At 35.5% G+C, this 17223-nt stretch overlaps 3 protein-coding genes and 1 non-coding gene across 4 annotated transcripts; 3 read left to right on the top strand and 1 right to left on the bottom strand.

The window, feature by feature from the left end:
* Positions 1-749: 749 nt before the first annotated feature.
* LOC125837193 (membrane-associated protein VIPP1, chloroplastic) lies at positions 750-11326 on the top strand. Its single transcript, XM_049516341.1, has 11 exons — positions 750-1016; positions 3205-3329; positions 3436-3546; positions 3637-3701; positions 3770-3851; positions 8139-8213; positions 8418-8488; positions 8697-8779; positions 9513-9577; positions 10182-10256; positions 10927-11326. The coding sequence occupies exons 1-11, from the start codon at positions 896-898 to the stop codon at positions 11044-11046; spliced, it is 993 nt and encodes a 330-aa protein (XP_049372298.1). The 5' UTR covers positions 750-895; the 3' UTR covers positions 11047-11326.
* A 577-nt stretch (positions 11327-11903) lies between these two features.
* Positions 11904-11976, top strand: TRNAE-CUC (transfer RNA glutamic acid (anticodon CUC)). Its single transcript has one exon. It is a non-coding gene; the product is annotated as a tRNA-Glu (tRNA).
* Positions 11977-12117: 141 nt separating this feature from the next.
* LOC125837213 (protein TIC 20-II, chloroplastic) lies at positions 12118-12742 on the top strand. Its single transcript, XM_049516366.1, has one exon. It carries the CDS (start codon positions 12118-12120, stop codon positions 12724-12726), a length of 609 nt encoding a protein of 202 aa, XP_049372323.1. The 3' UTR covers positions 12727-12742.
* Positions 12743-13624: 882 nt separating this feature from the next.
* On the bottom strand, positions 13625-15920 carry LOC125837172 (pentatricopeptide repeat-containing protein At4g39952, mitochondrial). Its single transcript, XM_049516316.1, has one exon. It carries the CDS (start codon positions 15908-15910, stop codon positions 13625-13627), a length of 2286 nt encoding a protein of 761 aa, XP_049372273.1. The 5' UTR covers positions 15911-15920.
* Between the last annotated feature and the right edge of the window lie 1303 nt (positions 15921-17223).

Below are 17223 nucleotides of genomic sequence, written 5' to 3' on the forward strand. Positions count from 1 at the left end.
TCTTTTTTATTTTATTATAAATTTAATATAGGCCAAGTTTTACAATTGAGAAAATTTGAAATTCATTTTTTTTAAAAAAGTGGAGATTTAAAATTTAAGTAAAAATAATTATGCAGAATAATTAAAATTTGAAATTTTATGATCAAACCCCTACTTAGTACTTAGGATTATATATATCTTTAACACATACCATTCAATTAGAAAATGTAATGTCATTTTGGTACTAAAATTCAATTAGAATTCCATGACAAAATAAATCTCTTTCAAACAATCACCTCTTATAAAAACATATCTAGTATGGTTTATTAAGTTATTTCGAAATAAGTTATTCATCATATATATATAAGATAATTTATTTTATCACTATAATATAAATGATGAGATAAATAACCACGTAACTGTTAAATACCTTCAATCAAACACACGATTACATATTTTTGAAATTATTACTATATCTTATACCTCAGAGCAAATGACTCCGAAATAAAACTATCCTACGACATAGCTTTACAGTCCAATTTTTCTCAAACTCCATATATAACGAGAGTTTAATGCACTAATACCTTACTCTTCCTAACAACATGATAATATGAAATCATAAGTCCAACAAAGAGTAAAGTTCCATAATTTTAGAGTAAAGTTAAGGAATAAATTTAATCATTTTTAAAAATAAATTAAATAAATAAACCTAAGAAAAAAAATGTAGTGTTATGAAAAAAAATAAAATACTATCCAAACATTGAAGAGAAGTGTTTGGGCGTTTTGCGAACTTTCACCTGGAACCACAAACAAGAAGAGAAACCCAAATCAGAAAAAAGAAAACTTAGCAAAGTAATTGATTTTCTTGGTTTTGTATATATAAAAAGTTGAATTTTTGGGTACCCATTTGGCTGAAATGGCAGTAAGAACACCTATAACAGGGATAGCTATGGCTTCAGCACCTTCAATTTCATCTTGTAATAGGGTTGTTGTTGTAAAGGTGATGCCTTTTAGAGCTTCTTTCTTTGGTCAAGGAGGTAATGTTTCAGTTTATTTTGAAATTACTGAAATTGGGTTTTCTTGATCTTTGTATGTGATTTAATCTTTGAAAATTTCTGAGCTTTCTGTTTAATTCTTGATTGGGGTTATCTTAATCTTTTGTGTTTATTGTTTGTGTGATGCCCTTTTATGTTTTTAAGCTTTTGGTTACTGTGGATTTTTCTGATTTTTAGATTCTGATCTCAAACTGTGGGATTTATCAATTCAGTTTGTGTAAAGATGCAGCCTTTATAGTTTGTTTTGTATCTTTACTTTTTTTAATGTTTGGTTTGATTAGTATTTGTGAACCAGTTATAAGATGTAGACTGTTTAGGAGCTTCTTGAAACACTTCAATAATGTTCTGTTTTATAATGTGTTGCAACAACATACCCATTGTAATGACTTGTGGTAGATAAAGTTTGTCTAACCACAGCTCTCTAGAACATACCTTTAAGCCTTGGCGACACGTTATTATAGCACAGTACCGGAGGCGAGCCTCTGATTTACCTACCCCGTCCAATACGATGTGCGATATCACCATTAATATCTCCATCTCCTTGAATTATGGATCCAAAATACTTGAAACTTTCTCTCGTAGGTAAGACTTGTGCATTGATCTTTCTTGTGGTTGGTTTTTCACTTCACCCAAATGGATAGTACAACGAAATATTAATGTTAACGTTTGTGTTTGAATGTGACTGAATGTATTTTTCATCTTTCACTAGGATGGTGTAGATATAGATATAGGTCCCTGGGGGCTTATGAAGTTTTAGGACCATGGTAATAGCAAGTTTAGGCATTGATAAATTTGAGACTTAAAAGGAAATCTTTCAACTATTCAATGGCGTTTGGGGTGTTTTACACTAAGTGATTTATTCCCATATGCCCAAGCCCTGGCGAACAAAGTTACCCAATATCTGTGGTGATGGGAGGTAGCAGGTACCGTGTGGAATAAGTCGAGGTGCGCACGAGCTGATCCAAACACCACGGTTATAAAAAGAAAAGTCTCAAGATGAATCATCCCGGGTACAATGTTTTCATTAAAGACAGAACTATGGGATGCACTATCTCAATGCCAACTCATCCTACTGACCCAACCTTCCACTCCCTATATTAACCTTTAGATTAGATGAAATTAGCTTTACATATTAAGCGTGATCACTCAGTACACAAATTAAATATTAAATAGTCAAATATCATAGGTTACATCCTTGCTTACATTCTTGTTAGTTGTATCCTTGCATCTGTATCAAATATTTCACACATATTCCTTAACTTAACTATAGATGTTATGGCCTGCTCAATACCTCAGCATGCATTACTGATCAACAATCGTTCCCTAGGCAAGTAAGATGGGATAGCGGCAAATTAACCTACACGAATTAAATTCCATTTCAACGCAACCCACATTTATCATTGATGATGCATCTTGTCATGCATGCTCATTAAGTCTGTCGATCTCAATGTTCTTACCATGCTTGGCCAGTCTAATAAGTTGGTTTAGAAAGTTTTGCGCTTTTGGAATTCTTCAAGTGTGCCATAATGGCTAGTAGTAAAGTCCCTTCTTTGTCATGTTTCTTCTTGTCTATACTAAGGTTAAGCTTCTGTACAAGAAACTTCTGCTTTTGTCTATATGTAGATATAGCTCCATTAATTCTTTGGTACATGGAGGCAAATTAGTTAGCATGTAACCACTGTTTTGGCATGATTTTATCAGTTCAGAGGAGTAACTAATGTGTTGGTCAATTGCCGCCTTCAACTTTGGTCTTACCTTTGACAAGTACTTGCTCTTGGTGTTTGAGCTTTATTCATCCTTTTACTGTTTGATGAAAAACATAAAATTTATTTTATGTAAGGTTAACTCTAGAAAGCTCTACGTATACAACGGGTAGAAATTTATGCTCACATATTTGACCAATAGACATAAATGGAAAGTCTTGATGTTTTAAGGTTTTCATTGTATACTGTTTTGGTGTATAACCAAGACCAGGTTTTCGTTTACATAGTGTTCAGGGTCGTAAGTCAAAGTTTGCTAGAAAACTAGCAGGTTCCTCCTCAGTTTAATCTTCTTTCATTACTCTGCTGGGAAAAAAATCTCCCCTCCCATCTTTCTCTCCTCGGTCTTCCCATCCTCTTCCCGCCCCTTCCCAAGCATTAATTTGCTGACAAATTCTATTTACTTGCAGTGGGAGCTGTAAAACTTGCTGGGCTACAGCTTACTCTTTCTAATAGATCCAGGTGTAACAGTCATGGTGGGGGTGCCCTTGGAGCTCGTATGAATCTATTTGATCGGTTTGCTAGAGTTGTCAAGGTTATCTGGTCTTTGTTGTTTGTCATTCAATCATGTATCCCTACATTCAGTCTCCTATCGCTCGCTCTAAACTCAAATGTTATTTTCTCTTCTATGTGTTATGTAGTCATACGCAAATGCACTTATAAGCACCTTCGAAGACCCAGAGAAGATCTTGGAACAGACTGTCCTAGAAATGAATAATGATTTGATTAAGCTGCGACAAGCTACAGCACAAGTATGCCCTTAGCAAGTTGCGTTTTATGGTGATTGAGATATCATAGTTAAGGAAGTGGAAATAAGTTTGATGTTTTTCTTTTCTCTGAAGGTCTTGGCTTCACAAAAGCAATTGGAAAATAAGTATAAAGCTGCACAACAAGCTTCTGAAGATTGGTAAGTGCTAAGGAAGCTTAATTGGTTCTGTATGTATTAGTTGTGGTTTAATTTTGCTTCAATCCTAGGTATCGTAGAGCCCAGCTTGCTCTTGGAAAGGGGGATGAGGACCTTGCTCGTGAAGCTCTCAAAAGAAGAAAATCTTATGCTGTAAGGCAATTTTCTGTTGACAAATTTGTTGGAGTTCATTTATTTACATATAATGTTTAAAATGGAGTTGTCGTGGAATAGGAAGTTATCTTATCATTCAGGTTGCTGGAATTCTACATTGAGCTCTTTCTTTTTGTTAGAATAGGAATATGTTTATACAATCCTATTAGAATAGGAATAGGAATAGAAATAGATATAGGAATACTAAATAGTATCCTACTTGGTAAAGGATTGTATTCTAGGGTCTATAAATAGGGTCTCAATGTAATAATGTAGACACAACAACAATTCAATAATATTCTTTTCCTATATTTCTTACATGGTATCGGAGCTTCTATGATCTTGGTAAACAATCAAAGTGCTTCCCCTGCCCGCGGGCGGCTATTACTCATATATGCTGCCCGTCTGGCCAACAATTATGTTAGCAAAAGTTGGGTCACCGTGTATCTTTCCGGTGATTATTTTCTCATATTTGATTTATGTAAGCACTGTGCCATCATTCCGGTGACTACTTTCTTATATCTAACTTGTAGCACCGTGCCATCTTTTCGGTGACTACTTTTTCATATTTAATTTGTGTAGCACTGTGACATCATTCCAGTGACTACTTTTTCATATATAATTTTTGTAGCACCGTTCCATCCTTCCGGTGACTACCTTTTTTTTGCATATTTGATTTGCGTAGCACCGTGCATCTTTTCGGACTACTTTTCATATTTAATTTGTGTAGTATCGTGGATTTTTCCGAACTATTTTCTCATATCTGAGTCGCATAGCATTATGTGTCTTTTTAGTGACTCCTCAGATTTGATTTGCATAGTTCCATTCGTTTTTTCGGTGACTCCTCAAATCTGATTTGCGTAGGGTTGTGCCATCATTCCAACCCTACCCGTATAATTTTTCTTTTTCAGTAGGGTCGTGTCATCATTCCGACCCTACCTATATTATTTCTCTTTTTCAATGGGGTCGTTCCATCAATTCGAACTATCCTATATAATTTCTATCTTCTAGTGACATCATTCCAACCTACCCATATAATTTTATTTCTTAGATTGTAACCACTTTTAGCCATCAAATCTAATACTCCGGCATATGAGCATGTTTAGGCCAATTTTTCGGTGACTTTCTTGTTTAATATTGACTCGTCTATTGATTCCAACATGATCCATACACTTTATACTAGATTTTGAGCACTTCCGGCGACCGTTGCATTGTGATGAAGTCTATATGGAGCAACCACCTAATTTTGTTGCTCAGGGGGAGTTTAGTAGCCTTGTATTTGATTACGTAAGTCACTCTATGGTCTGAAACAGTCTTTACAAGCTTGGTTTGGGAAGTTCAACACTGTAATTTTATTACTCTGTGTTTTATCAGCATTATGCATCAAATTCAATATTTCTAGAGATGACCAAGCACAATGAGATTGATTGTCAATTTTGTGAAGTCGTGTGATCAACTTGCAGATATCTCACCAATCCCCTCATCGGTCCTTGTGTTAACTACATTTGTAACAAGTTAGGTACATGAATTGTATGCATTAGCTTGAGGGGGAGTGTTAGAATAGGAATATGTTTATGCAATCCTATTAGAATAGGAATAGGTTTATACAATCCTATTAGAATAGGAATAGTAATAGAAATAGAAATAGGAATACTAAATAGTATCCTACTTGGTAAAGGATTGTATTCTAGGGTCTATAAATAGGGTCTCAATGTAATAATGTAAATAACAACAATTCAATAATATTCTTTTCTTATATTTCTCACATAGTCAAAGAAGACAAACAACATTGTAGTAGTTCAAGGAGTCTCACATATTGGAAGATTGTTTGACTATCCAAGAAGAAATTAACCCTTTTCAAACCCAGCATTGTAGCAACATCAAGTCCTTCAATCAGTGCTTTCAGCTCTACAATTTCATCAGTCAAGACGACTTCAGCACTTGCAATCAAACCCTTACTCACTTCAAACACCAATATACCACTCGGGTCACAAACAGCAACTCCAATCCCAGCGACTTGTTTTTCCCCAACTCCATCCGTCTCTTCAACATCTTCACCCATCAAACCCTTAACATAAACCCTAAAACACTCCCCATTTTGCATCGCCACCCCTCCCTTGGACGAACCTTCACCATAAGGCCTCTGTAAATGATCCCCAGTCTTCTTCCACTAATACTCCGGCATATGAGCATGTTTCGGCCAATTTTTCGGTGACTTGTTTAATATCGACTCATCTATTGATTCCAACATGATCCATGTACTTTATACTAGATTTTGAGCACTTTGTTGCTCAGGGGGAGTTTAGTAGCCTTGTATGTCGATTATGTGAGTCACTCTATGGTCTGAAACAGTCTTTGCAAGTTAGGTTTGGGAAGTTCAACGCTGTAATTTTATCACTCTATTTTATCGGCATTATGCATCAAATTCAGTATTTCATGAGAAGATTAAGCACATTGAGATTGACTGACATTATGCATCAAATCCAGTATTTAATGAGAAGACAAACACATTGAGATTGACTGTCAATTTTGTGAAGTCGAGTGATCAACTTGCAGATATCTCACCAAGCCCCTCATCGGTCCTCATGTTAATTACATTTGTAACAAGCTAGGTACATGAATTGTATGCACTAGCTTGAGGGGGAGTGTTAGAATATGAATATGTTTATACAATCCTATTAGAATAGGAATAGGAATAGAAATAGATATAGGAATACTAAATAGTATCCTACTTGGTAAAGGATTGTATTCTAGGGTCTATAAATAGGGTCTCAATGTAATAATGTAGACACAACAACAATTCAATAATATTCTTTTCCTATATTTCTTACACTTTTGATATTTCATTGTTGTATTTAGATGTCCTCGATCTCTTATAAGAAATGAGCAGATAAGACCAAGGAGTTAGATTCAGTTTGATGAGTTACATTCTTGAGTGACATGACTTGTGCATTTGCTGGTTAGGAAGGACTTGAATTACTTTTCGAACTTTATTATTATCCCTTAAATCTAGTCTAAGAATCTATCACCTGACCTTCTCCTAATCAATCAGAGAGAAAGTTATTGCTGCATGGGTGAAAATCTCCGAAGATAAATCTTATGAAGCTGATTGGATTGAGAAATAGTAAAGTGCATCAAGAAATTGGAAGTTCCTCTACAACAAGAATTATATAAGACAACTCAATCTAACTAACCTCTGGTGGAACTAACATTAGCTTATTTGTGATGTAATAGCACATCTATTTGCTGGATATATGGTGGAATAGTCTAGGGGATGTAACATCCTCAACATCCCTTTATTTAAAATTTCACATATAATATAAAGTCCGTCAACACCCAAGGGTGTGGAGGTCGATGAAGTGGGTGCAAACTTTGGAAACCAAGGTTCAAACCCCAGTAAAGACAACAGACTAGGTGTTTTTTCTTATTTTCTTAATCTTTAGTGCATAGAGTTAACCGGTAATTGTGCTGGCGGGAGATAGCCGGTACTTGCTAGAATAGTCGAGGTGTGTGCAAGTTGGCTCGAACACTACTATAAATAACAAAAGAAAGTTTTTCAATTTTTCATAACGGAAAAGAAGAGCAACAGTGACATCGTATTTGTCTAGTGACCTCCAAACATATGCCACATTTGTATGTCTAGTTTTTTGCATTATTATTTCTTGAAGTGGCAAAATTTCATGTCTTAATAGAAATAAGGATTCTTGATTGATATTGTTTGGTTCATTACATTGTTCTCAAGTGTATAATTGCAATACCAAGAACAGACATAAAATATTTTCAGAGTGTTGTGTCTAATGCGTAATTGCAATATGAACACAACCACAAAACTAGGTATTGCTGACTTCAGTGGAATTTGAGAAGTGATACAATTTAGTTATAATTGGGTTCCACGACTTCTTAATCTAATTATGTAACACGGAAGATGGGTTAACTTACATATTGAAGAGTCTTATAGTGTCCTTCTCTCCTCCATATCTCAGTAGATTACTTCTTTGAGCTTGATATGCCAAAGTGGATGACTTAGTAAAAGACTAGTATGCTTTAGCAGCAAATTTCATGTTTCCCAAGAAAAGAAAGAAATATTTGAATAAGGGAAGAAGGGTGTGGTGGGCTGAAAAAGCTCGTCCAGAATTTGAACTTGAGGATCTTTATACCAAGAATACCACACACTTATCATTTTCTTGATTGGTTTACAGAGTGTCTGCTTAAGAGGATAATGAAGTGAAATGAACATCATGGCTATTATATGTTGAGTTTGCATCCACTCAAGTTTGAATTGTGCAGGATAATGCAAATGCCTTAAAGACTCAACTTGATCAGCAGAAGGCTGTGGTTGACAATCTAGTCAGCAATACACGGGTGTGTTCCTAAACTTTTCTTTTTTATCTGCTTATTATTCTGGAAATTTATTTCTCAGATTGGTCTTTAATCTGAGTAATTTTTGGGATATTTATTGTAAGTTCCATCTAGGAACAAATTTTACCAAAATCTGGGTGTTGCACTTTATGTTAAAAATGAACTGGAACCTTTTATCTTTGACTATTGTCATCTCTCATCTGGCAGCTTTTGGAGAGCAAGATACAGGAAGCAAAATCAAAGAAGGATACTCTGAAAGCACGTGCTCAGTCAGCAAAGTCAGTTACATTCCTTCTCATCATTTCATATTTATCCTGAATTACAAATATCCAGGACTCACACTTTTGGTTATACCTCTTGTAAGGGGCATTTCCCCCAACTTATCAATAAAACTATTGCATCAATATAAAAATATATGTGGCTCATAAAATTGCCACACTTCATTAATCTCGTTTCAAGAAAATGACTATGAGGTTTATCATCTAGGACGGCAACCAAAGTAAGCGAGATGTTGGGAAATGTAAATACAAGCAGCGCTCTCTCAGCCTTTGAAAGAATGGAAGAAAAAGGTTCTTACAGATATTCCACCTTATCTTTCCATGTTTTCTTCTTTTGCTTCCAATTTCAGATGCTTACTTTGCTTCTACTTTAAAATTTTCTTGTCTTGTAGTAATGCCTGTAAGAGGTTGATTTTTTGGCTGCCTATATATACAAACAATAAGACTGAATGCTTATCCTTTCACAGCATTTTCCTTGTATCAACTACAAAAATGTAACCTGTATAGAACTGTCAAATTACTGATTTATTTGTTTTTAAACATCTTCACCTTGGTCTCTCATGTTTGATACTCTATATGTATATCATATGAAATGATGTCTTCTGAGACAACAAAATCTCACTAGGTTGGCTAGAATCCAGGAGGAGCTCAGCCGTGGGCATGAACTCTGCTATTTATTACAATTTGTTGAGTCCAGCTGTCATTGCTTATAAAATAAAGATAAACACATGTTCAATGTCAGCACCTTTTTTTGAAAATAATTAATTGAAGTGTGCAAAAGGACGTTGGTAAGAGTAGTGCTTTTGTTGTAAAGCCAACATATTTTTGTGCAGCTATTTAGACAATGTTCTTGTCATAGAATAATTCTCCTCCCACCCTTGAATGCACCATTAGTGTTGAAAATAAGAATTGGTTATCCTGGATATAGTTCCGCTGAAACTATGGAATCACCTACCCTAGTCACGCGCTAAAATAGTTGTGGTTGATTAAAATGATTGTCTTACTTTTTCTCAATTTTCCATAGTTTTGACGATGGAGTCTCAAGCTGATGCTCTTAACCAGTTAACCAGTGATGAGCTTGAAGGAAAGGTAATTAGTGTTTCTCAATTGCATTGCCTTCTTTTAGGTCATGTGCTCTTGGTTATTCTCTCTTTGTATTAGTCCAAGAGTTGCTTTCTTTGAATAGACCTGAATTACTTTTTTCCCTCTCCTCTTTGGTGTCTCTAACTCTCTATCTTACATTGTAATATGCAAGTCTTCAAACTTCATGGTTTTGTTACTATCCATTACCTCTTATTTTCCTCTTTGCCAATGTTTATTGAAACCTGAAGCAATGGTAATATTTGGTGTCTCCTTTTTTCATCGCTCTCTCCTTTTTTTTTTTGTCTGTCTTGATCATTTTTATTTGGAAATGTGGCTAACTTCTTGTGCTTTTTCTTATTATTGTGAAAATGGAAAGTGATCCAAAATGTAACTAGTCTGACTTTGCATATTCACAACATACATAATTGGTGAAAATATTTTTTGTTTCGGTACTCATTTCTTGTGAGCACAAAACACCACAAAAGGACAACATGCCTGTGCTGCAAACGAAGTTTTAACTTCCATTATGCAAAGCCTTTGTGGGAGAATTTAGTGCTTCTTAGGGGATTGTATTTTTTTTTATCCTAAATGATCATTCTGCTTTTGACAGTTTGCGTTGCTGGAGACCTCTTCTGTTGATGATGATCTTGCCAGTTTAAAAAAGGAATTGTCTGGAAGCGCAAAGGTATTTTGTACTCGATCTATCCATAGATGGATATGAATGTTTCAGATGTGTCTTCATTGTTGAAAGCACGAATTAATGGAAGTATGGGCACCTAGAGTACAGACTAATCTTTCCTTCTAGATTGAGCTATGCTTGGCCAAGTATGCTAACCATACCAAGCAGCAAGATTTCTAGGATATAAGAAAATAATCATGAATGTTGGCAAGCTATTTTCCTTTTGTCTCCCTGATATTGTTATCGGGTGATGTCAAATTTTAATAAATCAAACTACATATGGTAAATAGATGAGACGAAGTATGAGTTGTTTCTCTCCATTATACACACTTCTGGCTAAGTTAATTGTCTAGCCATGAAATTGTATTATCCGTAAAAGCAGAACTAGTGTGCATATGTGGGCGACTACGGAAGGTGAGGGAGTTACTTGAGGATGCATAATTTGCTCTATTGTGCCCCCAGACTTTGGTCTAGTTGTAATGTAAGAGTGTAGCATGTGTGGGTTATGAGCACGTCACGAGTTTCAAACCGTGCCCCAATTGGCCCTTGGGAGATTTTCTCATCTATCAGGAAAAAAACACAATCTTCTTCATTGTTGATGCAGCATTTCCTTATAAACCTCCAGACTAGAGCTGAGGTATTTTGGTTTAATGTTTTCCTTTTATTGACTAAGCAGAAAGGAGATCTTCCACCGGGGAGAACACCAGTTGCCAGATCAAGCTCGCCATTACAATTTCAAGATTCAGAGATTGAAAAAGAATTGAACGAGTTAAGGAGGCGGGCAAATGACTTCTAGAGATCACAGTCGATCTTTCACACTACAAATCGTCTTCCTTTAGGCATCTGTTACTCAAAGAATGTGGCTTTTGGCTTTTCCGAAAAGTTGCCTCATCGATGAAGGCCAGTGAAATAGGAAGTGAAACTGGGGAAAGTATATTGCAATATGTTGATACATCTTCTTTCAAATTATTGACCTACATTATGGCAATATAGTGTAAGCTAGTCCTGACTTCAGTTTTGTATACTGCCACCCAAATGTTTTCATGTGAGAATAGTCACTTCAAGTTACATTGTAGATTTGGAAATTCCACAATGTTGGTTTTGCTCTCATTTTGTGAAAACTGTTTTTTCACATGCTATTCTCCACAACTTGCTTCAAACTCTGTGCTTTCAGTGAGCGAGAGTCTATTAGAAACAACATCTCTACCTTCACAAGGTAGGGGCAAAGTTGTGTATACACCACCCTCCTCAAATCCTATTTTTGTCTCATAAATAGCGACTTGCTCGGAATAATGTAGCGATGGTCCCTCTCTCTCTGACTTGGACTCAGTTAAACTGAATTCTCTGTAAAAATGCGGTGTACCAAACGGATAGACGGTAAGACCCTATGTACCTCAACTATATCTTCACAGAGACAACGTTAATCGAATGTGTACGATAAGTGAGAGGTGGCAACACACAACAACCAATTGATTAATCCTGAACTTCACAACGACAACTTTAATCGAATGTACATGATAGATGAGAGGTGACAACACATAACGACCAATTGACAAATCTAGAACTTCACAATTTTAATCGTGAGAGGTGGCGACACATGACGACCAATCTTGAAAATTACAGGTTAGTATTTATTAGTAAATGAAACAACAATCCGTTGTAGTCTAGTTGGTTAGGATACTCGGCTCTCACCCGAGAGACCCGGGTTCAAGTCCCGGCAACGGAATTATTTTTTTTCATTTTTATTTTTCATCAAAATAATGCATTATATAAGCGTACCTTACGCATTACAACTTGTACCTCAAACAACAAAAATCCATATAAATAAAACTCTAGCTACTTCCCAAAACCTCACAACTCCCCAAAAATGGCTTCCATTCCTCTTCTCCGTTTCACTCCGACTACCCCTCGCCTTCTTCCCCACCCACTCAACGTCAATTTCCTCCAAACCCGTATTCAAACCCGAACCCGTATCCACACAAAACCCGCTTCCATCTCCGCCTCTTACAACCCAATCCCCGCCACTGACCGCCTTATCTCCGCCGTCGCTTACTTTCTCCCCTTCTTCAACGGCCTTCAATACGGCCGTTTCCTTTTCGCTCAATTCCCAACCCTAGCTCTTCCATTTCAACCAATTCTCCCACTTCTATCACTCTACCGCTCTCTCCCTTACGCTAGCTTCGTCACTTTCTTTGCTCTCTACTTAGGTATTGCTCGGAATGAGAATCTGAACAAGTACCCCCGGTTCAACGCCCTGCAAGCGGTGGTGCTCGACGTTCTACTGGTGCTTCCGATGTTGATTCAGAGGATTTTCTCACCGGGTCAATCGGGTATTGGGCTGAAATTTACGGTTTGGATGCATAATGGGCTTTTTGTGTTTGTTGTGGGCTGTTTTGTTTATGGACTTGTTTCTTCTATACTTGGAAAAACTCCTTATTTGCCTTTTGTTACTGAAGCTGCTAATAGGCAAATGTAGTTTTTTTTTTTTTTTTTTGATATGTTGTTGTTTTGTGATTTCTTTTTTTTTTTGGTAATGAAAGGAAGGTTTTTGTTGCATGGAATTGTAATTTTATGTGTGATATTTTAAATCGAATCGTCGATGAGATGTTTATCAAAGAGAGATTTAATTATGGGATGCAATTGAAGGGCTCGTAAAGTTCTAACACTTGAGAAGTAAGGGGTCGTTTGATAGTTGGTTAAGATAATGCAGGTATTAGTTACTTATTTCATAAGACAAATACATCAATTTCCTCATATAACTTATAAAAGGGTAGTTTGGTTTCAAAACTCAAAAATTAACTTGCCTATGAGAAAGTGAAAAAATAAAGCTTCAAAACTCAAAATTGTCTGGTATAAGTACAGTACTGCTGTCCTGGACTGTGCAATCATATTTACATTTGGTGGTGTCCAATGTATCTAGTGAAGGAGAGCATAAAGTTTCTCCTTTCTCGTATGCAAGATACACAGGTTTATCGAAAACAATCTTTCTACCTTCCAAGATAGGAGGGTAAGGTCTACTACATACACTCTACCCTCCCCAGACCCCACTTGTGGGGTTACACTGGTTATGTTGTTCTTGTTGTTGTAAGATACATTGTTGAAGGGCTGAACTTCAAAGGATGAGGAAACTACAATGTGTTCATCATGCAAGGCCAAAACCAGATTACTATCATCAGCCAGAAAAATGATAGGCTCGCAATGCAATTGCAACCATAGATCAGCCATTGTTTCTCAGCAAGTGAAGCAAATTATGGAGCAGAAAATGTGGCACTAATTGAACAACTCTTGCAAGTGTAAATCCTTTAGTCGCGCCAAATCTTCATCACATTAATACTACCATAACTTGAGTTCCTAAAGACTCCCAAGAAATAGATTTATACTGTACTCCAGCCAACTTCTTTCCTCACTTTCCTGTCCTTCATTATTTTCCGCACAATTTCTACCTCTTCCCACATTCCTACAGAACTATATAGGTCTGAAATTGCTATATAGTACCCATCATTTTCCGGGTCAGATTCAATAGCATGTTTTGCAATTCTGATACCCTTCTCAACCTGACTGTGAAGTTTACAAGAACTTAGTAAAGAACCCCAAATAGCTGCATCTCGAGCAATTGGCATGGACAAAACCAAAGTTTCAGCGTCATCCAAATTACCAGAACGACCTAGAAGATCAACCATACAAGAATAGTGCTTCAGTGTGGGCATCAAGGAAGAATCTTTCATTCTTCTAAATGTGGACTTTCCTTCTTCAACCAACCCTGCATGAGCACACGCAGAGAGCACAGCAAGAAAAGTCAGTTCATTTGGCTTAATTTTCATCTGTTCCATTTTTTTGAACATTTCTATAGCATAATTTGCTTCTCCATACATAGCATAGCCTGAGATCAGTACATTCCAAGAAACAATATCTTTCTTTTCCATCGAATCAAATATTTCTCTGGACTTTGTTAGCTGTCCACATTTTGCATACATATCAGTCAATGCAGTATCAAGCAAAGTATTCTTTCCGAACTCAACTTCCTTGATGTATTGATGAACTTTCTCTCCTTTCTCCAGGGAAGATACTTGAGAAGAAGCAGAGAGCAAAATAACCAGCGTTGCCATATTAGGCTTGTAACTTTCTGCTCTCATTTCATCAAAAAGACTAAAGGCCTCCGCAATTTTTCCACAACTAATATAGGAAGTCATCATTGTGTTCCACGTAACAACATCCTTATCGGTCATCATACAAAAGACTCTCCACGATAAAGTTAGATTCTTGCTTCTTCCATACATATCTATTAGAGAATTGGCGACAGAAACATTTCCAAGCATCAGATTTTTTATAACATGACAATGCAGAGATTGACCTAAACGAAGTTTTTCCAACCGGGAGCAAGAAGAAATCACAGATATCAAGCTGTTGACATCAGATTCAACTCCCAAGTATTGCATATCTCTGAATAAATCAATGCACTTGGCTTCTAATCCGTCCTTCCAATAGCCAATTGCCATCACGTTCCAAGCCTCTGTGTTTTGTCCATTCCCTCTATTAAATATCTTTTCTGCCAAATTCAAGAGTCTAAGCTTACAATACATGGCCAGTAATGTGTTACTAACCATGTTATCCTCATCATAGTTTCTTCTCAAGATGAATCCATGAAAAGTCTTAGTTTCAGAAATCATCGCGGCATTACCTAGACCAGAAAGTACACAACTAATCACCATCCCATCCGGGGATATCCCACTAGCCAGCATTTTCAAGAACATATCAATGCATTCATCTATACACCCATATTTTGCATAAACGCCAATTACTACCGTCCAGGATAACAAATCCTTCTCATCAACCTCACAAAACGAACTACAAGTTTCTTCAACCGAACCACATTTCGAGTACATCGACAAAACAGAAGACTGAACAACTTGATAACAACCAAAACCAGATTTCATTGCCAACCCATGAAAACACTTACCTTCTACCAATGCACCCAAATTCCCACAAGCTTGAAATCCACCCTCCAACGTCCGAAAATTCGGCCTCACCTCACCTACTCCATTCTTACACATCAAACAAAAATATTCCAACCCTTTACTACTCTCTCCATTCTCTACATACCCTTTTATAATCGCAGTCCAAGACACCACATCTCTCACAGGAATTTCATCAAACACATCAGACGCATACTCCATAACCCCACATTTCGAGTACATATAAACCAACGAAGCTCCAACAGCACTATTATCATAAAAAAGATTCAATTTTAACACCAACCCATGAACCCCCATCCCAATTTCAACCAACCCAAGTTCCGCACAAGCAGAAACAACCATTGGTACCGTAAACTGGTTAGGCAGAGCATTAGAACCCCGCATACTGGAATAAAACTCAAGCGATTCTGTGTATTTCCCATTAGAGAAATAAGCTTTGATAATCGAATTCCAAAGAAAAGGGTCCTTAAAATCGATGAAATCAAACACTTTCCTTGAAGAAATGAGGTTATTGTTCGAAGCATAAAGAGAGATAAGCTTTGCTGCTATGTACACGTTGTGGGTATGACCAGTTGTGATTATGAAGGCGTGGGATTGAAGAAGGGATTTGAGGTCTGAAGAAAAGCCATTAATGGAGAGGAATGTGTTGATTTTATGGTGAAGATTTTGAAGTTTAGTTCTGAACATGGAGAGAGTGTACAATGAGCCAATTGAAAGCAAAAACAGGAAATGGGGTAATATGAATTTTACTTTTAAAAACTGTTTAAGAACTATTATTTAACTTAAAACAATTCTAAAAAAATATTTACTAGTTCACAACATTTGAGATATTGTAGATCATTATTTTGAAATTGGTTTTCTCTATCATTAATATATTATTATTATTATTTAGGGATAAAGCATAAGTATATCCTAAACTATGAATTAAATCTTAGCGACACATCTTAACTATACTGAGGTTCCATTATTCGCCCTCAAAACCCTACTACTATAGAAAGTTAAAACAGACTGATTAATTTGAAAATTGTGAACTTAGCTACCTTGCAATCTTTGAATATTTGGTATGATACTATATTGAAAATTTTAATTCGGTTATAAAAATATTATATTATTATCATTTTAAGTTAATTTGATATTTTAAAGTTCTTTTCGATAATTTGTATATGTTGTTTGACTTCAACGTACATAAACTCATATAGTAGAGAATTATGACTTTGATTTTCAAGAAACATTTCAATTATATCAAACTAACACCTTACACATATAGAAACATTCAAAAGAAAGTAAAAGTAATTATTTTTAGTTAAGTAATTACATAAATAAAACATTTAAATCAAGATAGAATAGTCAAAGTTTCAATATCGCATAAACAATTTTTTTTGTACCAATACTAATTCGTATATTTATTAGCATCATAATAATATATTGTATATGTAACTCTATACTTCAGACCTTCTATATAATATTCGAGGTTTCTTTTATAAAATTGAATACCATATCAAATCGGATAAATAAAATACATATTAAATATTATAATACAGAATCATGGTATTAAAATTTTAGTTATAATATTATAATAGTATCTATTGTACCATGTTCACCTTTAATCCTAACCATAAAAATAAGTGAATTTCACATCCATTGCTTTATTTTCAGTTTTGACAAAATTGTTGACAAAACATTTTCTCCGAAAATACATTTTGGAAAAGTTGTTGTGGTTCATTTTTTTCATTTATTGTTTAGGTAGAATATCATTTTCAATGAGGACAAGTGAGACAAAAATTGCAATTATTTCCCACCAAACAAAAAATGGTTTCCCCACCAATTATTTCAATTTTTGAATTTATCTTTTTGTCCATATTTAAGTGTTTCTCCTTCCATTCTATTATAATTGTCTTTTTAACTCTTTTCATGTCCATTAAATTTTTTTATAAGGTATTAGTTATTAGTTATCCTATTAATTATATGGTTTTTGATAATTAAGTAGTATTAAAAAGAAT

This window comes from Solanum verrucosum, unplaced genomic scaffold (genome assembly GCF_900185275.1).
Source record: "Solanum verrucosum unplaced genomic scaffold, falcon-dt-bn FXZP01000165.1, whole genome shotgun sequence".
In the NCBI taxonomy this organism is placed as follows: Eukaryota; Viridiplantae; Streptophyta; class Magnoliopsida; order Solanales; family Solanaceae; genus Solanum; species Solanum verrucosum.